At 51.9% G+C, this 22,292-nt stretch overlaps 1 protein-coding gene across 3 annotated transcripts in view; it reads left to right on the top strand.

Moving 5' to 3' along the window:
- SH3PXD2A (SH3 and PX domains 2A) overlaps nt 1-21,199 on the top strand; it is a 254,234-nt gene extending 233,035 nt beyond the window's left edge. For all 3 annotated transcript variants that reach the window (XM_038009529.2, XM_038009528.2, XM_038009534.2), the window contains 5 exons: nt 258-375; nt 4,317-4,654; nt 5,879-5,928; nt 9,395-9,514; nt 11,499-21,199. In XM_038009529.2, the coding sequence (XP_037865457.1) occupies nt 258-375; nt 4,317-4,654; nt 5,879-5,928; nt 9,395-9,514; nt 11,499-13,472 (2,600 nt within the window). In that variant the 3' untranslated portion in view covers nt 13,473-21,199. The remainder of the gene's footprint in view (nt 1-257; nt 376-4,316; nt 4,655-5,878; nt 5,929-9,394; nt 9,515-11,498) is intronic.
- Nucleotides 21,200-22,292: the final 1,093 nt, after the last annotated feature.

The raw sequence follows: 22,292 nt of genomic DNA, 5'->3' as shown, positions 1-22,292 counted from the left end.
CCAGGGCCTTGCCTGACAACCTGGGTCTTGGCTGGCTTTGGCACACACTGGGAGCAGCAGTGACCCCTGCTCCCATGGTCTCCCTGCTGCCACCTCTGGGGCCTGGTCCTTCCCTCCCCTAGAGAAGCCAGAGCTGACTCAGTGCACCTTCCTGGCAAGCAGCTGAACAAAGGCCAGGCCAGGGCAGGAGGAGGGGACAGGAAGCAGGACCTGCACCCTGACCTCAAATAATCTTGCTTTCTTGCTCCCACCCCCAGAGGAGAAGTATGTCACCGTGCAGCCTTACACTAGCCAAAGCAAGGACGAGATTGGCTTTGAGAAGGGCGTCACAGTGGAGGTGATCCGGAAGAATCTGGAAGGCTGGTGGTATATCAGGTAGGGAACCCTTACATGTATGAACGAGATGCCTCTCGCCCACCTGGGCCCTGGGCAGAGTGCAAAGTGGCTGCAGCCACCTGATGGCAGGTAGATACTGACAGCTTTGTGCCCACGGCACAGGGCTGGGCTGCTGCACCTCTGCACAGCTGAACAGCTCAACCAGAGAGTGCTCATCTCGCAAATTTTCTCCTGGGACGCGTAAAGCAGAGCTTGAGACACAGCCAGCAGGGCACAGAGGCCCCGGCTCAGCTTGCAGGCTGTGGTGCAATCCCTTCCCACGTATCTGCCAAGAGAGTTCAGCACATCTGAATTTGGTTTTGTGTGTCCGGCCTTGGCTGCCTGGCCTGCTCCACAGCTAGGGCTGCTGCAGTCCCAGCAGGCAACCTCTGCTGCCCAGGCTCAGCACTCAGGGAGGTGGGCTGGGAACGGGGGCGGGGGCGGGGGCGGGGGCGGGCGCAGATGCAGGCCTCTTGCAGCCATGTCCCTGGTGGATGGAGACTGGCTGTCCAATCTGCAGGGCTGGTTGCAAGGGCTGGAGCAGAAGTCAGGCCTTGGCTCAGGCCATCAGAGGCTTCTTCCTTCTCTTGCTCCTTCCTCTCCCAGGCCTAATCACAGTTCTCAGCCTAGAATCCTATTGAATGGTGTGGGTAGGGAAGTGGGGTCTTTCCTAACTTTCTGGAAGCAAACAATGCCGTGGGTTTCACTCACCATTACCTAGCCAAGACCTGCCCTTCCAGGACCCCTGCTCTCAGGAAATGCTCCAGACTCGATCTCAGGAAGTGCTTTTGGTATCCTTGGAACTGGTTCCACTGTGATGACTTTGCCCACCTTCTCTCTTCTCTGCCAGTTACCCAGCTGACAGGGATAGTCCTATATCCATGGGCTCTGGGGCCCCCAGACCCACTGTGGGCGGGACATGCATTCTAGGTGGTCTCCCACAGAGGGGACAGGATTGTGCAGTGGCACCAATGTGCCCCAGGCGATGCGAGCACTCATGGGACAGTTGCTCAGAACATGGCACAACATGATGGCATTAAAGGCTAGTCCATGCTGAGGTCACTGGCCATGCGGAGATTGCACCTTAGTCTGACCTGATGGAACACAGCTCCATGGCATGCACCGCACCCCCCACCCCACCCTGCCCCCACCCCCCCCCACCCTGGAGCCCTAGTGCATATCAGTCAGGAGGGCTGATATGTCCCTTTCTGTCCCATTGGGCAGGATGGGACTGTGCATCTGGACGTGTGTTGTCCAAAGCCACTGCCCCTAGACTTTTATGTTCTCTGAGCAATGGAAACTAGAGCCAACCCAATAATCCAGCAGCCACGAGTCTGACATGGGAGAGTCAGGAAACATTCTGGCAGGCTGGTGGCCTAGCTCACTTGCCTGGAGCTTATCTACAAGGCTGCTTTATTATTATGTTTTAGTTTTCTAAAATGACCAACAGAGTCACTCTGAGCTGCTTCTAGTCCGCTCCTGTCCCCATGGCCTAGTCTTACAGCCAGCAGGAGCTCAGACGGAGAAAACCCAGCTGAAAAGATTCCACCTTAAAAAGGCTGCCAGACACCCCCTTAAATATGCCATTTCCCAACATTCCAGGCTCTACATTGATCCTCATTTCCTGTCTTTCTTCTCCCCCCACCCGTACACACACACACACACATATACACTTGCACTCTCTCCATCGTACCCTTTCCAGCTTGCTTCCCGCTGGAGTCATTTCATTCTCCAGAGCTGGAAAGCAGATGTGAGCAGAGCTGGACCCAGACACACACAGCCACTCCTGATTCTCTTGCGTTTCTCCTCCTGGAATCTAATTTTACCCATATAGCACTGAAGGAACACAAATAGGAGCACTCGGGGCCCTAAGCAGGCCTGACCTTCACCTCCATGAGCCCCCTCTCCCCATAGCTCTACAGTGTCGATGTAGAAAAACCGTCAGTGAGGGCCAGTGGGCTCATCTTTGTCTTTTCTCTGAGATGCAAGAGCACCAGGCTCTGGGCCAGATGCTCCTAAGCGCTCACTGTGTGACCCCCTTGCTTTTCTGAGCCGTAGTTGTTGGCTCACATGAAGAGTAGGTATTTTTACTCATTGCTGCCATCCACTCTTAAAATTCTGTGCTTCTGTTTGCACCCATTGCATCAGGGAGCCAAGACAGGCCCCTGACTCCCACCCATGTGTTAACTCACATCTGCCTCCCAATCCCTGGGGAGGCGAGCTGGGCTCAGCCTGCCTGCATGTTTCTGTGACGTGAACATAAGAAGCCACCTCCTACCTGAGCTTTCTCGCAAAACTTCAGCTTTCATATTCCTTTTCTCCCACCTAAAGAGTGCCCAAGAACAAGGTCAGATCAGGAAGACGGGGCGGGGGTAGTTTCAGACATCTGGTGTGGAGGAGCCATTCCAAAGAGCCAGATGTATCCCAGAGAGCAGACGGGGACACTGCAACCCAGACTTGGGGGCACTGGTCAGCGACTACTGGACCAGGAAGTGAAGTCCCCATGGGTTTGGGTGAAAACTCAACACCACGAGGAAAAAAGGAAAAGCTTGTTTTCAGAAGTCATCGAATCACCAGAAATTAAGTCAGCCCTATCATTTGCCTTTTGCCTTTGTTTATGAGTTTTTGGTTTTGTTTCCTTTTGTTTTGTTTTTGTTTTGCTTTGGTTTTAGTTTTATCTAGTCATGTGCTTTTGTCTTTTCACTTACGGTTTCTGCTTTTGGAGCCCCACGTAGACTTTCTCAACCCCCAACATTATGTCAATCTTATATTTTTTTATTCTGCTATATGGTATAAAGCCAGTGTCTGTCTGTCTTGTTTTTCCTAACTGGGTCATCAGTTTTCCCCAAATCACTTATTACATCTTTGGAGATAGAGTCTCACTCCGTCTCCCAGAGTGGAGTGCAGTGGCATGGTCATAGCTCACTGTAGCTTCAAACTCCTGGGCTCAAGCAATCCTCCCACCTTAGCCTCCTGAGTACCTGGAACTACAGGTCTGCGCCATCACACCCAGTTAATTAAAAAAAAAATTTTTTTTTGGTAGAGATGAGGTCTCACTATGTAGCCCAGGCTGGCCTTAAGCAGTCCTCCTGCCTCAGCTTCCCAAAGTGCTGTAATTACAGGTGTGAGCTGCCTCGCCCAGCCCCAGATCACTTATTGAACAATGCATCCTTGTTCCACTACAGTAAGTTTAGCCTGGTTTGTGAACTTGGTCTGTGACAGTCTATAGAGGATCCACCTACTCTCCCTGCAGTGGTATCACAGCTTTCCCATTCAGTCATCTGGCATGGAGGAGCCATTCCAACTAAGATGTTGGAGACATCTTAGGTGATCTCAACGTGTCTGTCCTTCTGGGTACACTTTTAGCAGCGACTCTATCCCTGCATCTTGCAGAAGAGACATAAACTGAGCTCCAGGGAAGGGACTTGTGCAAGGTACCATAGACTAGAACTCAGACTGCCTGACTCTCACCTTCTAGAGTCAATTCCCTCTCTAATACCTCCCCTTCCTACAGGCCATTTAACTCTACTTACCACATCCGCACCTTCTCATTTCTTATCTTTCCAATTATCCTCAACTGACTGGGAAGTAGCAGGCCATTATGAAATCCTCCTTTGGGCAACCCAAAAGTTGATAAATCTGATCCCAAGCTCCCACATTTGCCTGACTTTGCAGAGAGTGAGAGCCCACCCCAAGAGGGATCAGGCAAAGAAAAAGGAGCATGGTGGGTGGGGGCGGGCGGGGGGCAGTGGGAATTGGTGTTCTGGGTGTCTTTTCCACCTACCCTCAGTGTCATTTCTCTCCAGAGTAGTGGGATTGCCAAGTCTTGCAGAACATGGTAGAGAAGGCTCCACTGGGCAAGGCCAGATGGATCCTAGGGCCTGGAAGTGGCGTGTGAGGTCAGAGTGCTCTAACAATAGCACATCCGCTCCTCCCCACAGATACCTGGGCAAAGAGGGCTGGGCACCAGCATCCTACCTGAAGAAGGCCAAGGATGACCTCCCAACCCGGAAGAAGAACCTAGCCGGCCCAGTGGAGATCATCGGGAACATCATGGAGATCAGCAACCTACTGAACAAGAAGGCGTCTGGGGACAAAGAAACTCCACCAGCTGAAGGCGAGGGCCACGAGGCCCCCATCACCAAGAAGGAGATCAGCCTGCCCATCCTCTGCAATGCCTCCAATGGCAGCGCCGTGGGCGTTCCTGACAGGACTGTCTCCAGGCTGGCCCAGGGCTCTCCAGCTGTGGCCAGAATTGCCCCTCAGCGGGCCCAGATCAGTAAGAACCTCGCTGACCTCTAGGTCCTCACTGCAAAGCTCCTTAGAGAATGGGCATGGGTGCATGAAAGCCGGGGGGTGCATAGGACCCCCATGGCGTTTTCCTCCTGGGCTACAGACTGGCCTTTGACCCTCACTCTGTCAACTTGTGTCATGCTAATCACAGGAGTGGAGAAGGCAGAGGAGTATGATGACTCAGCTGCTCCCAGCTGCTCCACGGAAGCTAGATCACATGAGGATGTAGGTGGTAGCGTTCCCTCCTTCTCTAGTGGAGAGCCAGCAATGGTCACTCTGCAGATACATGCGTTCCAAGAGCAAGAAATGCTTTTTTTTTCTTTATCGTAAAGGCTTTATAAATCAAGATAGATGATGTGTAGTTGGCTTTTTTTAAAAATCAGAAAAACACATTTCCCTGGGCTGTTGAATGTGGGTGCCATATGCAGGGCTGCCCTACAGAGTGACAGTCTGTAGAGAAACGTCTTTCTGGGCCTTAGCAGCTCCTTTCCTGTGACTTTCCACTGGTTACTGGAAACCTAAAAGACCTAGGAGCTAAGGCTTCACCACTCTGCACAGGCAGTTTCAACAGGGCATTCTTCAAGAATCACCTTCATTTCTACAGGAGACTCCGGGCAGTCTGGCACCCTCCATCTCTGGCCCAACAATGCCTTTTATTGAGGCTTAAAACTTCTGTGTTATAGGAGCCTAGCTTTTGTTTGTGTCCAGCCATTCTTCAAATCTGGAGGAAAGCTATTTCTTTAGTTTAGCCCCACTGGGTTAAGTTAGCTCTCGTGCCTGAAATCTTTTAGGGAACAGCTGGGAAACAGTTATTGGGCACCTCCTCTTGCCTGGCATTGTGCTAGCTTCTACGGATTTAATAGTAAGCAAAAAATAGACATGGTCTCTGCTTCTAACTTTGAAAATCTGATAAATCTATACACCCGTTACCCTGAAAAATGTCCATATAGCTGCACATTTTGAAAAGTGCACATAATTTTAGAGGGTTCATAGATCCCCTGGAAGCACAGCCAAGATAAAGGTCTATAGTTTCCCCTTGAAGAAGCCCAACTACAGTGCCCACAGTGACTTAGAGCGTCAAGCCTTCATGAAGGCTGAGCAAAAGCATGATCTTGAAGGATCAGGAGTTAGTTTCACCTAGGGAAGGCAGGTATGGGCACTGTTGCCCATCGTCTGACTGGGATTTCTGAAGCCATGTCTCTTCCTTTAGGCTCCCCGAACCTACGGACAAGACCTCCACCACGCAGAGAATCCAGCCTGGTATGCATACTGAATTTCTTCTCCCTTTTCCTTCCTTTTCTGTGGATGCACTTATAGCCGCCCGATCAATTGGCTATCTTGCTGCAGAGCCTCTTGATCCAGGGGTTTTCCAGGGCCCTGCTGGGGCTTCTAGTTTTGTGGGGCTGGGGGCAGGGAGGGAAGCCTGCAGATCCCAGTCTTCCTGGGGTCCTGGCTGGACAGTTTATAATCGGAAACACACTGCACTCCAAAGCTAAATAAATCCATCCCAGCCACTGCATTGGCAGACATAAACATTTAGACTGCCCGGCAAAAGTGTCCAGCCAGGGCATTGCCAGGGGCTGGAAATGGGGCTGCTGTCCATACTAGCCTGGAAGCCTTTCAGCTTTCCTTGGTCAGGAATGCCCAGTGGAGGTGGTGGATGGCAGAGTCTGGGAGGGCAGAGGGCAGATCAGTGAACGTCTTCCAGGGAGGAGTGTGAGCTGCAAGGACTGGCTCATGCCCCAGCTTCAAGAGGTTAACACTACCAGGGTCCCTGGCTCATGTGGGTGGGGTTTCCTGGTGTCCAGACCCTCGGGCAGGCAGAGAGGCATCAGGGGCCAGGGCTTGGGGTGCCTGCGATGCTGGTGGCAGGCCAAGAGCCCTGGAACAAAGAACTGTTAGTAGGCGCAGTGGGATGTAGTGGAAAGAGTGGGTCTTCAAGTGCCAGGCATGGATTCGGATTCCACTTCTGACACTTAGAGGCAAAGAGACTGTAGGTAAGCCACTTGCCCTCTACAAGCTTCAGTGCCCTTATTTATCAGATGGGATAGTACTAGCCATCTCTTAGGGCTGTTGCAAGGATGAAATGAGATGATGTATGTGGCGGGCTAGCAAACGGGTTTCCATTTCCTATGTCAACTCTTGCCTGCTTGGTAGTACTACCTGGTGCACTGGGTTAAGGAGGATTCTGAAGTCACATTTGGGCTCAGCACCAAGAGTTCCTGTGGTCAGTGATATCAGCCCTGGCTAGGGGGGATGGCACCAGTCTATGGAAGAGTAGGCGCTCCATAAAAATATGGTTTTTAAAGATTTCATCCCTGGAGATGAGACCTTCCTTGCCCTGGCCGTGGACCCCAGTGGAGTTTCTCTTTTTCCTCCTGAGTTCTCAGAGGAAACCCAGACACTGAATTCTCCCTCCCGACCATCTCTTCTAGCCACGGCTAATTATTTTCAGGCAGACTTGATTTTGGCAAGAATGGGGTAATTCCTTTCACACTTACCAAATGCGGGGATTGCTGAGGCAGGGCTGCTGTTTCCAGTTAGGCCCAGCTGCATCCCACCTGGCCAGAGATGTGTTCTGGGCTGAGCCTGGGCTGTGTTTGCTCCCATGCACGGCTGCACAGCCAGGCCCTGGGGCCGTGAAAGGTGGCAGATTCTCACTCAATCCCTCAAAACCAGCTTCCTCCCACACCTTACTCACTCAGACCCAGCTCAGTTTCAACTGGTGGGGTTAGGACATGCAGAGCCTTGAAGGATGAGGAAGGCTGGGAAGAAGAGGAGAAGTTCAGAAGGAGGGCTGAGCTCCAGCTTCTATTTATTGAGCTCTCCCTATGCCCCTCTTTGGGCCCAAAGTGATGTATGTTATTTCAGGGATCCTCTTCAGGATGCTGGCATTAGTTCCATTTTACAGATGAGAGAACTGAAGTTCAGAGAGATCAAGGGCTCTGCCCAGGGCCACACAGCTGGTAAATTGCTGTGACTGGAGTCCATCCCCAAGGTTGAGGTCTTTCCAGGTCTTCCTGCTACACCAAGCTTCTTCCTGTCCCGTCATCCCTCCCACCTTTTTTTCTCAATTGCTTTATTTGAATCCCTTTGCATGAGGGAAGACATAAATAGTGGTGTACAAAGTATATTTTAGCAGAGTAGAGAGAAGACCATTGAAGCAAAAGTGTACAATCCACAAGGGCAAGGGGTTGTCCATTCAGTTTCCTAGTGAGTGCTCGGTGCCTTAGACCAGTGTCTGGCACCCAGTAGACGCACAACAAATAGTTGTTAAATGAATGCGGGAGGCTCACAAACCATGGGCCAAGGCCAGCTTCTAAATGTCCTTGAATGTCATGCTTAGATGCTGCTGTGCCAGTGTCTAAAAAGCATTGAGGATCTCCAGTGAGTTCTACCCTGCCCACAGAATATTGCAAGTTTTATTTAGTGCTTACCTGCCTATCTGGCCTTGTCATGATGACCAGCTAAAGACTTTGCTCACCCAACCGCACTGCCTCCTTACACACCCACCCCAGACTAGAGACCAGTTGTGCTCCATTGCCTTGCCTGTGCTGCCAGAAGTCCCACCTGCAGTCCTCGCCCCTAGACTCCAGAACAGTGGCTTTCCTTCCTCTCCCACAGGGCAGTGTGCAAGGGCTTTGTTAGAATGATTTCTCTGCTTTTTTTTTTTTTTTTTTTTTTTTTTTTTTCCTGAGAGTGTGTCACTCTGTCACTCAGGCTGGTGTGCAGTGGTCTGTTCATAGCTCACTGCAGCCTCGAACTCCTGGGCTCACGCTGTCTTCCCGCCTCAGCCTCCCCAAGTAGCTGGGACCACAGGTGCATAACACCATGTCCACCTAATTTGTGTGTGTGTGTGTGTGTGTGTGTGTGTGTGTGTGGTAGAAATGGGGTCTCACTGTTTGCCCAGGCTGATCTCAAACTCCTGGCCTCAAGCAGTGCTCCCACCTGGGCTTCCCAAAGCACTACGATTACAGGAGATTTCTTGCTTTTTAGTTTTCATTTTGAGATTCAGCTATTGAGGCATCTGAAAACTTGACCTCCAGAGAAGTAAGATTAGAAATTGCTGTATTAATAATGAGCATTTTGTGCTGGGCACAGTGGCTTATGCCTGTAATCCTCAAGGAGGATTGCTTGAGCCCAGGAGTTTGAGAGCAGCCTAAGCAATATTGCAAAACCCTGTCTCTACTTCTTTTTTCTTTTCTTTTCTTTTCTTTTTTTAGCAAATTCTTCCAGACCCTGAGAGAGCCTATCTCTACCAAAAAAAAGAAAAAAATTAAAATTAACCAGGTGTGGTGGTGTGTGCCTGTAGTCCCAGCTACTGGGGAGGCTGAGGTGGGAGGATCACTTGAGCCCAGGAGACGGAGACTGCAGTGAGCTCTGATTACTCCACCGCACTCTAGCCTGGGTCCCAAAGCAAGACACCTATCTCAGAGTAATAATGATGATGATGACAATAACAATAGCAGTAATAGTAATGCGAGCATTTTGATAGCTCAGACAAGTCTCCCATGAATCCTGAGTATTATTAGAAAGCCTCATCAGAGCAGTCCCCTGGCGATATATACCCTGAGACTCCAGTGATAGATACGTACTCAGGCCAGCTGCTGTCCAGCTGGTGTAAACAGCCATCCACACCCCCTGTGACTGAGTGGTGACCAACCCTTGGCCATGTTACTCTTCTGATTTGGGCGGGTTTTGCCCACTGTGTGTTCCTTAACCTTAGGGGTTCCAACTGCCAAAGCCACCAGAGCCCCCTTCTGTTGAGGTGGAGTACTACACCATTGCTGAATTCCAGTCGTGCATTTCTGATGGCATCAGCTTTCGAGGTGGACAGAAGGCAGAGGTAAGCCTCGGGCCATGAGGCCGAGGGTTTTACTCATCATGGTGGAAGACCTACTGCATTTCCCATTTTAGGCCTTGCTAGTAAGATTCCTGAAGGGCAGGCAGGAAAGGTACAGAAACGAGCCCCACAAAGATGAGCATCTGCCTGGCGCTGGCCAGTGCCACGGCCTGGACTAGATCCCAGCTCTCACGCTCCACCCTGAGCTCATAGGGCTTGTCTCACAGCAACATTTCCCAGAGCATGTGCAGGAGCTTGTGACAGGGGGCCTTGAAACAAAGGGCTTCTGTGGTCAAATGAGCTTGCAGGACAGTGGATTAAACAAAATCCAACCCATTTGTTGTTTTAATTGCAGGGCTTCCCAGAGCCTAGGATACAAGAATGTCACTGGGAGTGTCATCTACAAGGGGTCTAGAATAGGCAGCATTGCCCGTCCCACAAGCTTTCTCTCCCAGGAACACCTCGGGGCCAGTATCTTGCAGTACCCACCATTAGGAAGTGTTAGGAGGATGTGCACCAGGCAGGTAGACTGAGATACTGGGGACCTGGGCTCTGGCCAAGTCCACACCACATGACCCTTGGCCTTTGATGCAGTCACTTCTCCCATCTGCCACCCCCAACTTTAAGCATTTCTCTCTGCAAAATGGGGTGATAGATCCTGGGACACTCCCCGCAGCCTGTCTTCCAGCATTCATGCCACTCTGTTTTGTGGCTGGGGCTTAGCATGGCATTCCCAGCAGCAGAGAAGAGCTGTAACTCAGTCAGTTCTCTGAGTGGCTGTGTGTAGTAATTGAGTTAACTCCATCTAATACAAGTGAACCTGTCAGATTCATTGGACAGTCTCTGCCTCTAAAGCGGTGACATTTCCAGTGTGAATGTTTTAAATCACATGCCTGGAACTTGGAACTAAATTTCCAAGAAAAATCGTTCTCAGTGCTGAGATTTCCAGGAGTCTGTAAAGAGCACAATGTGGCAGAACTGTCAGGCTCAAGAGCCCCCTGTGCTTGAACTGTAAGTGCAGGACTGGGGCAGGGTGAAGGACAGAATGTAGGACCCAAAAAAGGAGAAAATCTTTCTCTTTTGGTGGGGGATGCAGAGAACTGGTCTCTTCTCACCTTTGCATTCTCCACCTTTCCCTCCGTCCTTGGCCCTCTTCCCAAGTTGCCAGTGTTTTCACACTACTCCTTCCCCACCCCAGGACCTTTTCCTCCAGGAGCGTCCCACAATCCCCAATTATGTGCCCTTTATGTTCCCCAGTCCAAATGGACCCCAGCACAACCAGCAGCCACACTTTTGGCCATTGGTTGATCTCCAAAGTTAAGGAAGAAGCTCCTTAAACCAGTTTATACTAACATGGAAATGACTGAAAGCCCCCTGCCCTTCCTACAGGAAACCATTCAACCCAAAGAAATCTCTTCAGCTAGTGGGATTTCAGTGGGATTCCAGTAAAATAGCCACAGGGGATGGACCCTGGGGAGAGGCTCTGCAGAAAGGCTCTGGCCTCAGGCCTGTACCTCCCAGGTCACTTCATCTGCATCTTCCCATTCTCTTCTGACCCTAGAGACCCTTTCAGGGACCTCCAAGGGAGGACCTAGCAACATCGAGGGTATGAGGAGGGAAGGGGCAGCGAAGGGCAGTGTTTTCTTCATACGTGTCCTTAGTGTACTGGCAGGGTAGGGACTGAGAACAGTGCAGTTTATGGGGAGGAGTGGGCCAGCTCAACCCGGCTGTTAACACAGACGTGGAGGACCAGGGAGGGAACTTGGCAAGCGGGAACCCACCAATCATGAAATGACAGAGACCTAGGTTTGAATTCTGGTGCATTATTTACTATGTTGGGTCTTGGGCCACTTACTCAGTGGCTCGGTTTATTATCTGTATAATGGAGATAATTTATCCCAGAGCCAAAGTATGTTACTCCTACCTTGGGATGTCATAGGGTCCCAGATGCTCCCAAATCACTGGCTTGTCTGCACTCATCCCCCAGGTAATTGATAAGAACTCAGGCGGCTGGTGGTACGTGCAGATCGGTGAGAAGGAGGGCTGGGCCCCCGCATCATACATCGATAAGCGCAAGAAGCCCAACCTGAGCCGCCGCACAAGCACGCTGACCCGGCCCAAGGTGCCCCCGCCAGCGCCCCCCAGCAAGCCCAAGGAGGCTGAGGAGGGCCCTACGGGGGCCAGTGAGAGCCAGGACTCCCCACGGAAGCTCAAGTATGAGGAGCCTGAGTATGACATCCCTGCATTCGGCTTTGACTCAGAGCCCGAGCTGAGCGAGGAGCCCGTGGAGGACAGAGCCTCAGGGGAGAGGCGGCCTGCCCAGCCCCACCGGCCCTCGCCAGCCTCTTCTCTGCAGCGGGCCCGCTTCAAGGTGGGTGAGTCTTCTGAGGACGTGGCCCTGGAAGAGGAGACCATCTATGAGAATGAGGGCTTCCGGCCATATGCAGAGGACACCCTGTCAGCCAGAGGCTCCTCCGGGGACAGCGACTCCCCAGGCAGCTCCTCGCTGTCCCTGGCCAGGAAAAACTCCCCCAAATCAGGCTCCCCCAAGTCATCATCACTCCTAAAGCTCAAGGCAGAGAAGAATGCCCAGGCAGAACTGGGGAAGAACCACTCCTCAGCCTCCTTTTCCTCATCCATCACCATCAACACCACTTGCTGCTCCTCCTCTTCCTCCTCCTCCTCTTCCTTGTCCAAAACCAGTGGTGACCTGAAGCCCCGCTCTGCTTCGGACGCAGGCATCCGCGGCACTCCCAAGGTCAGGGCAAAGAAGGATGCTGATGCGAATGCTGGGCTGACCTCCTGTGCCCGGGCCAAGCCATCGGTCCGGCCCAAGCCGTTCCTGAACCGAGCAGAGTCACAGAGCCAAGAGAAGATGGACATCAGCACTTTACGGCGCCAGCTGAGACCCACGGGCCAGCTCCGCGGAGGGCTCAAGGGCTCCAAGAGTGAGGATTCAGAGCTACCCCCGCAGACGGCCTCCGAGGCTCCCGGTGAGGGGTCTAGGCGAGGATCATCTGACCTCATCACCCTCCCGGCCACCACTCCCCCGTGTCCCACCAAGAAGGAATGGGAAGGGCCAGCCACCTCGTACATGACATGCAGTGCCTACCAGAAGGTCCAGGACTCAGAGATCAGCTTCCCCGCGGGCGTGGAGGTGCAGGTGCTAGAGAAGCAGGAGAGCGGGTGGTGGTACGTGAGGTTTGGGGAGCTGGAGGGCTGGGCTCCTTCCCACTATTTGGTGCTGGATGAGAACGAGCAACCTGACCCCTCTGGCAAAGAGCCGGACGCAGTGCCCGCCAAGGGCAGGCAGAATGAAGGCAAGTCAGACAGCCTGGAGAAGATCGAGAGGCGCGTCCAAGCGCTGAACACCGTCAACCAGAGCAAGAAGGCCACGCCCCCCATCCCCTCCAAACCTCCCGGGGGCTTCGGCAAGACCTCAGGCACTCCAGCAGTGAAGATGAGGAACGGGGTGCGGCAGGTGGCGGTCAGGCCCCAGTCAGTGTTTGTGTCCCCACCACCCAAGGACAACAACCTGTCCTGCGCCCTGCGGAGGAATGAGTCACTCACGGCCACCGATGGCCTCCGAGGCGTCCGACGGAACTCCTCCTTTAGCACTGCTCGCTCCGCTGCTGCCGAGGCCAAGGGCCGCCTGGCCGAACGGGCCGCCAGCCAGGGTTCAGACCCACCCCTGCTGCCCGCCCAGCGCAACGGCATCCCCGTGTCCCCCGTGCGCCCCAAGCCCATTGAGAAGTCTCAGTTCATCCACAATAACCTCAAAGACGTGTATGTCTCTATCGCGGACTACGAGGGGGATGAGGAGACAGCAGGCTTCCAGGAGGGAGTGTCCATGGAGGTTCTGGAGAGGAACCCTAATGGCTGGTGGTACTGCCAGATCCTGGATGGTGTGAAGCCCTTCAAAGGCTGGGTGCCTTCCAACTACCTTGAGAAAAAGAACTAGCAGAGGGCCTGGGTTCTTGCAGCCTCAGTGTGCCTCTCTGGCCGCCCACTGGATGAGCGGTGAGACGAACAAAAGGGAAAGGAAAAAACGGGAGGGGTGGGGGGTGGACAACATTCAACCCTACAGAATGGGTGACCTCAAAGATGCCCCCCGTCCAAGCCATCCCACAGCTGGAAAGTAGGGGATGGGGGTGCCCACACTGAGTATGTAAGGGAATGGACCACGGAGTCCCAGGCCTGGGACCCAGGGCCAAGAAAGCTGAGATCCCCTGTGCACCATGGGGACTTCACCAATGGATTACATGCCATTTGGGACAGGCCATGTGGGAGACCCCAGTTGTGCCTTTGCTACAGATCTGGAAAAGACGTGGTCATGGGGGCCTCCAGTGTCTTGCCCTTGCTTGGCCCAGTTTTGGTTGCTGGCATCGTGCCACTCCAGGTGGCCCTGCTATTGTCCTAAGCTGTATTTGTGAACTGTGCTGGTTTCCCAGGCATTGCCACTGCATACCACAGGTGGGTACATTAGAAGCCACCACTGGCTTTGGGGCTTGGGGGTGTCTTGTGAGCTCAAGCCTGCTCCTGGGCCAGGCCACTGTCACTGTTAGCTGAAGAAAAAGCAGTTCCCAGGTGCCAGCAAGGACCATCTTCCATAGCTGTCACTGTCTTGGCCTTGAGAATAGAGCCCGCTCTCTGCAGGGCACCCCATGGAGGACACAGTACCAGAGTTTACAGAGGGTGGGCGAAGCCACCGGTCTCTTCATAATCTGCACAGACTATTTTGGGTATTTCCGGGCGGGCAGTTCCTTTGCATGTTTCGGGAGAGGTTTGTTGATTTGGGGCTTATATGTCAGGCCTTTGGTTTGCGCCTTATTTTAGGGGTTGTTTGGGGGCCTGGGTGGTCGGCCTCACACGGGAAGGGGATGGGTAGTGGATGGGGTTTCTGTTGTATCTTGTGGGCGGGTGATTTTGCTTTTGTTTTTGTTTCACATTCTTCCCCCTCCACAAGCCAAAGTTGTTTCATTTGGTTTCCACTGTGTGGACTGTGCTGGAGCTTGGCGCCTGCCAGAAAAATTGGGGGCTAGGCAAGCCCCAGGTTGCAGACATGATGAAGCAGAGAAACTGTTCTTCTGGTTCCTGCACAACCTCAGAGGGGCAAAAACCCTCCCCAGGAAGGAGGAGGGTGTTCAGGAGCCAGACTTTTGGAGAGAAGGCAGCTCCCAGTCTGCTGGGTGACCGCCATTCTGCATGTGTTCCCCAGCTGGGCAGGGCTGGAAGCCTTACGTATGAAGCGTGGAGAAGCAGCCATTGCCCCCACTATGGGCAGAGGGGACCCGGCTGGCCCCTTGGGTCAGACTGGAGCCAGCACCGCCAGCCACCCCCTCTGGCCTGCTGGCAATGCCACAGGTGCCCAAGAAGATGGAGGATCCCTGTGCCAGGAGCCAACCTGGTCTTCCCGAGGGGCAGTGCCCCAGTGAAGACAGAAGTAAGAGAATAAAGTTCCCTGCAGGTCCTCTGTCACCTTTGGGTTGTGTTTTTCAATTGTTGACATTTCAGAGGGGACCCTCCAGAAGCCTAGCCGGCTTCCCCCAAGGACTGCCCCTTCACTGGGAGTGGATTTCCACACGTGCCTTTGATTTTGGACAGATCGGGCCTCACAGCCACCGATTCAGCTGCCAGGGTCCCTGGACTGCGGGTTCGTGTTTTCTATAGAGGAGGAAAGGCCCTCCCTCACCCTACTCCCCCCCCAGGCAGGGCAGCATGGGACCCAGCGTCTCAGTGCCTTCAAAACCCACCCCCACCCCTACCCTACCACACCCCATCCCAGAGGCCTTGCCTGGGCAACCCCGAGCCCCTGTCCTTCGCCATACGCTGATACCTGGCAGCTAGAGCAAATGGCTCGTGTTCTTTGTTGAAGGCCTGTGGTGAGATTGTTTTGTTTCCTTTTGTTTTGTGAGTTTGTTTAAAATTGAAATTAGTTATTTTCTTCTGCTGGACAGTATTAAATAGAGCAGGATGTTGAGTTAATCTGCTAGATTGCAGTACTAATGGTAGTGTTTAGTGTCTTCATATTAATATTATTTGTACTTATTTGAACAATAATGATAAAGAAGTGGTTCATTATTTTTTAATTAATGCACTTTAAATAAGGTAGAATGGAAAAAACCCAGAGAGCAAAGTGCATTACTTAAAGATGCAGTATATACTTTTCTCATTTTTAAACAGCACATATTTATTAAGAGAAAAAAAGTAATTTATGACTATTTAAAATAAAATTTAAAAGTAGAGTGACTGTCAGGTAAAGAACCTTCAATGTAGCTATCTTCCAGGGGGAGGGCCCTGCAGCCTCGCTCCTCAGATGTCTGCACTGAGCCAGTTCAGTCACTAGTGCGCCAGCCAGGCCAGGAGGGAGTGCAGAGCGTGTCTGCCGAGCACAGAGCATCTCAGTTGGACTGGACCACAGTGCTCCCCAAAGCCTGCCTTTCCTGCCCTTCCCCACCACCTGCACTGCCCCCCACATCCTCCCAGCTCCCCCAAGGACCTCCTCTCCTTGATCCCCAGTGCTGTAAGTGATAGTCATTAAAAGGCAGAACTGAAAGAGACCTCAGAGGTCACTCTATCCCATCCCTTCCTTTTACTGCGGCCCAAGGACAGGAAATGACTTTTCCAAAATCCCACAGCTAGTTAATGGCAGATCTCCCCACTACATTAATTCCGTGCTCCTCTTCACCGCCATTATAGTTTATTGTGTGGTCATGTTTACATTGTGACATCCAGCCCCAAGGATGGCTGGGAGTTGCTCAGGCATCCAGGAAAAGTGGGGAGTGCTGCCACCTGGTGACAGCATGTAGATTTGGGCAGTGAACAGGGATTGCCATGCCCCAGTCTTCGCACCTCGCCCCCTCACCCCCTAACTCACAGCATAAACGCTGCAAACCCAAAGAGAATATTAATACTTGAAGCAAGAAGGGTGCATGCCAGTCCTTCTCAGACATGGCCAGGGGATACCAGGCCTTGTGCCCCTGGACTCCTAGCCCTAGCCAGGGCAAGAGGGCCTTTCCCTAGAGCTACTGAGCTGCTTTGTGATGCTGAAGGATACTGCCGGCAGCAGGCAGAGGAGGGAGGGGGCCTAGGGCTCTGACCCATCTGGAGGAAAACCAGATCGGACTAAAAAAGGAAAAAGAAAAACAAAATCTCCGCAGTGTCCAAACCTAGTTTCCCATGAGTTGCGATTGAAAATGTGAAATGACACTGTATTGCTGTATACTGCAACTTTAACCATAATGAGCCCTTCTGAGGTCATTATTGAGGTTCATATAATGCCCGAAGATGCAGCATTTGGTGCTTTGTTTTCCTTTCCATTTCAAGACCTTTTTCTTGTATTTCAGGGGGGGGAAACGTCATCTCCTCCCACCTCATCCCTCTTTGTGACAGCAGGCCTGGCTGTGTTGCCTCTCTTCTCCTCACTATTCTCACCAGGCCATGGGACTCTGGGGGCAGTGAGAGAGAGCTGGAAAGGGGCAACCCGGAGCAGCAGGTGTGCCCCACGCCCTGTGGGTTTCCCCTACATCCAGTGGCTGTAGACCGGCTGTCTTGCCAGGCCTCAGCCCCGTCTACCCCCAGCCTGGCCCCAAAGGTTTCTCTTTCTTCCTCCTTGATTTTCCATCTTGACGAAGGCATTATATAGAATCATTGTAATCACTTTCAGATGTTAGAGCAGCATATTTTACAGGCATTTATATCCATTGCTTTCCCCAGCAAGGCATGTTACTACTTTTATCATCTAAGGAAAAAAGACAAGGGAATTTCAGTCAGGCATTATTTTCCTATTACTAGTGTTTGCAGAATAGATATAGGACTATTTAAGTTTAGACCTTGATTTGGTAGTTTTTGTTTTTAAGGGGAAAAAGATAAAAATAACCCCTATTTTTTCCTGTTATTGTATTTAACTAATATATTATTTCTTTAAGGTTACTCACTTCCCCTACCCCCTCCAAATACCTTGCATTCTCAATCAAAAATGGAAACAATCTGAGAGACAGGAAAAGTGCAATATTACCAAGATGGATGCCAGGGCTCATTGGGGACAATGGAGGGAATACCAGTGGTGCTCAGGCAGCAAGAGGCAGGGAGCGAGCTGCTGAAGGAATCCTAGCTGTGGAACAGGTGGGTGGGTCGGTGGAGTTTGATCTGGTAACGTTCTCCTCTCCCCCTTCCTTGGGAAGATGATGGGGTCCCTGCCAGATCCACCCAGCAGAAAGGGATTCAGGCATGGGGCCCTTGACCTCTGGGGCCCCAGCCCTGGAGCAGAGTCAGGCCCTCAGGAACTGTTCCTTGTTTTGATTTCTGTTGTGGTGCAGCCAGCTGCTCAGACCTGGCCTAAAAATGACTCCCAGCAGCCCTCTCTCACCCCAGTGTCCTGATGTTTGGGCTGTGATCCTTCTGGTGTACGTTTGAATCTTTCTAAAACTGGGTGCCCTCAGTTCAGTTTCTAGGCAGGAAGCCTAGAAGTCACCAAATCTTGCGGGGGATGTGAGAACCTTGATCCGTGCACACCCTAGTGAGACACCAATGGGCAGCCTGGGCTGTCCATTCATCTCAGCGACTTCAGCCTGAGGAGTGAGCCCTGCCTGTGCTCCGCACCCAGACAGTCCGTACAAATTCTGCTCCAGGAAGAGTCGGGGGTCTATTCAAGTTTCTCTGCAGACAGAACTTCCCACAACAAGTACCAATGTGGCCTCCTTCCTCAGCACCGGTAGAGAAAGCAGCAGAATGGGAAGTTTCCTCTGGGTTTGAGCCTCAGAGCTCTGCCCCTCAAGGTGACAGGGACATCCGTGTGGCTTGTTCCCTCCACCTCCAGTACTGTATGCTTGCTGCTCCAACCCCCATTTGGTGAATTTCTGCACAGACACGGATCTCTGTGCCCCAGAGTGGGACTGTGCCCTGTGCGGGACTCTCCCTTGGCTTATATCCATCTAGATATTCAGTCTTTGAGAATCTCAATGCAGAGCTCTCTGGGAAGAGAACTGTCCACATTGCTAAATAATTAAGATTCCCTCACTTTTTTGAGGGCCATGTGTTGAGAATGTGTGCGTGTGTGCGTGCGTGCGTGGTGTACGAATGCATGTGTGTGTACGCAAGTGTTGGTAACATCCCACTTGAACTAAATAACATGGGGTTAGAGAAAAAAAGAAAAAAACCAGGCAAAGCTGTCTCCATTGAACAAGTCCTTGGCAATGGGCAGGTCCCAAGGGACTCACGGCTTCTGGCAGCAAGTGTGTGTGTCATTCACACACATCATTCTGGCTGGAGAGTGCAATGTGTCTTTTTTTTTTTTCTTTTTGTAGTTATTTTATTAAGTAGTTGGAAATTTCACACTGGCATTAACAGGTCTAGCATAAGCGGCCTAGGCAGTCATCCCAGGCTCCAAAATGAAGATGTGCAAAAGAGATGCCACTGGGTATGCAAACACTGGGTTGGTTCAGTTAGGTCACCCCTACAGATGTGTCATCGAGCAGGCTGACTCCCACCCCTCAGCCATGCCATGGGTATGAGAAGCCCCTTATCATAAAAGCTGCCAGTCCCTTCATCCTTGTTTCAGAGGGTGGGTCAGGTGGTCGGGGTGAGAACTTGCTCTTGGTGCACCCAACAAGACCTGCAGGTGCATATAAGTTTAGTCCCAACTGCAGGGCCAGACTGAACACTTCCTGGGAAGTGTGGCGGGCTCTGCTAGACCTTCATGAGTTTCTGGCTAAATCATCATCCCTGTTTGGTGCAGTCTCATGTCTCTGTGGTTCCCGAGGTGCATGATCAGAGCCAGTGAGAAGACAGGAGTGTGACCCACAGCTTTGGGGAAAAACAGCCCCACTGTTAACTTCTCTCCTGCAAACCTGGGTCCCCAGGCCATAAGGTGGGCACACTGGTGCTTACAGACTGGGTGGAGGGCTCTACCTTCCAAGGCCTTGATCCCAGCCTGTCTATAAGGTTGGGATTAGCACGCAATCCCCCTTCCCCAATCCTGTCTTTTTAAAATCTCAAGTTTGCAATTAACCTTGACAATCAACACCCTCTCCTACTGCAGTCCTAGAACTCAGTGGCCTTAGAGAATGGGGATCCCTGCACTGAAGGTCCCTGCCTTGCTCCCAGTTCCATCCTGGCCAATAAGCTGAACCTCAAGAGGTGAAAGAGAAAAAGGGAGGGAGGGAGGAAGAATTATTTAGAGCAAAAGGAAGGCTCGAGCACGTTAGAGGCAAGTGAGAGGCACGTTGGTGAGAAGAGCGTGTGCATGTTTGGGGTAGCTGGGGCCTACTGCCCTTCACTAGGAAAGGCGGCTTCCAGAAGAGGATGTCTTCTAGAAAGAAATGTTGTGTGAAGGCTGAAAAGGGGTTTGGAGTTTTGTCTTTGTTGATTAGAAAGAAGGAAGAAGTCAGCTCTGAGTGTTTCAGGAAGAACAGAGCAGGTAGAAAGGGAATTTAGTGATTCAACACCCAAGGGTCCAGCCAGAGCAGGTTGGAAAGTCCTCCAAATTTGGCCACAGAAGCTGGCTAGAAAAAAACTGCCACTCATTGGACCACATGCTGGGTCCCCATCGGTTCTCAATGAATGGTCACTGATTTACTTAGCAGAGAGGGGAAGTCACCAGCCACAAACCAATCTTGGAGTTTGCAGGCCCTGATTCCAGAATACATGCATCCAGCTCCCGGTTCTCAGCTGGTTTTGCCCACTTCCCTTTGACTGTCCAATCCAAAGCTAGCCTCTCAAGTTGTATAGCTCAAAGACCAGTGACCACAATGGGTCATACAGTCGGGACCCACCTCCACAAATTAGAACCAGGGTTCAGACTCTATTGGGCACATCTGGGAGGAAGGCAACCTCCTTTGTCATCCTGTTGGTACCAGTCATTCTCAAGTATCTCTGACACCTGTGGTGGTTTCAGTTTGCTGAGCCTGCCACCTGGTATGAATTAGACTGGGTATGATGAACATTCATCCATGGATATACCCTGCTGTTTTGCAGTGCCTTATAACCAAGGCACACTCCCCATATGAGTTTACTGCAGAGAGAGAACAGCAAAACAGCCACCCTTCTTGAATTTACAACTCATTATCTGCAACAGGTTTTCTTTAAATCCAGGACACAGGATGGGAAATGGGTTTCCCGGCCAGGTACTCAGAGGTCTGCAGGAAGTGACTCCGGGGCAAGGCAGACTTCAGTAATCCCTGAAGCGTGAGCATATGGACTGCATGGCTGGGTGGGGACTGGTGGACGTCTCTGGAGCTCCAGAACCTTGGAGAATTCCTCATGGAATTCCCCTCCCAGCTCTTAGTGGGCTCTGTGGGGTCAGGAGGAGCCCTTCCTCCAGGTTTTCCTTCTTTCCTCCTCAGCAGAGAAACTGGAGAAAGGACATTAAACTCAGTGCAGTCAATCTGAGTGCTGAAATATTTCCAGAATCAATGGTGGTGCTAAACTATCTCCATGTTTCTAACATTTTTAATAGTGGAGTTGGTTTGTTTTTAATCTCATCACAAAAATGCAGTGCCCTTGGGGAAGGGACCAGCCCCTTGGCCTGCCACTTTCCAGGTGTCCCTTATCACTTTGACAGGACTCTTTGGTCTGCAGAAAATGCTCTGTCTTGGCATGCTTCTAGACTAAGATTTGGGTTTTGTTTTGTATTTTGTTTATGTTTACATGCATCTTATATTTCCCTGAAAACTAAATAAAGTTTTGGGCCTTTTTAACCAAACAGAATCACCTCTTAATTCTCCCTGTCACCAAAAAAACCCATCCAGCTGAATAGCAGATGTCCCATTGTCTCAAATTGCAAGGCGGACTCCAGGATCCCAGGGCCCTCTGAAAGAAAGGACACTGGAGGGTGGGGGCAGGTAGGTAAGCTCTTGCCTTTTTTTTTTTTTTAACAGGGTCTCACCCTGTTACCCAGGCTGGAGTGCAGTAGCATGATCATAGGTCACTGAAACCTCAACCTCCCGGACTCAAGCAATCCTCCCACCTCAGCCTCCCGAGTAGTTGGGACTATAGGCGCACCACCATGCCCAGATGATTTTTCTATTATTTGTAGAGACAGGTTCTTGCTATGTTGCCAGGGCTGGTCTCAAGCTCCTGGGCTCGAGCAGTCCTTCTGCCTCAGCCTCCCAAAGTGCTGGGATTACAGACATGAGCCAGCTCTCAATCTTGCTGAGAATCATGGTCAAGCTCCTCCAGCCTCTCCCCCATTTTGGGAGGCTTTCTGGGCAATGGCCAAGGCTTTGAAAGATGCAGATCTTGGGGCCAAGAACCCACATCCAGCAGGCCTAGCTGCCCCTTTAGCACGGCCCCTGACCCTCTCCTGCTTTTGCTGGACCCCAGTAAGCAGGACCGGGTAGCCCTGATGGTAGGAACAGGCCATGGCTGTGCAAGGCCATGCAGAGGCTGGGTAGCCTGAGCATCCTCCCGGGAATAGGATGGGCAGGCAGGTATCCCACACGCCTCTGAGGCCTGGCGCTGCCAAACGAGCTCAATTCCAATACTGTGCCTAGACCTTGGGGCCAGTCTGGCTGCCTCCTCCCCACCACCCCTCTCCCCTCAGCCTTCCCCACCACTCGGCTCACTCGGCGCACCTAGAACACTTCTTTAAAGGACTCTATCCAGAGGCTTCCCTTTTCTCCTCAGTGGCACCACCCATTTGGTATAGGCCTCTGCACCCACCAGTGGGAACACAGCTGAGCTCCCTCCAGATGTGGGGGTCTGAGCCTGGGGAGAGGGGTGGAAGCCTTGTTCCTGGGGAGCTCAGAGCACAGCCCCTGATGACCTGAGTCGACCACTTGTC

Source organism: Chlorocebus sabaeus, chromosome 9 (assembly GCF_047675955.1).
Source record: "Chlorocebus sabaeus isolate Y175 chromosome 9, mChlSab1.0.hap1, whole genome shotgun sequence".
Classification (NCBI taxonomy): Eukaryota; Metazoa; Chordata; class Mammalia; order Primates; family Cercopithecidae; genus Chlorocebus; species Chlorocebus sabaeus.
Note: the sequence above shows the minus strand (reverse complement) of the source record. Positions and strands in the feature narration are given on the sequence as shown.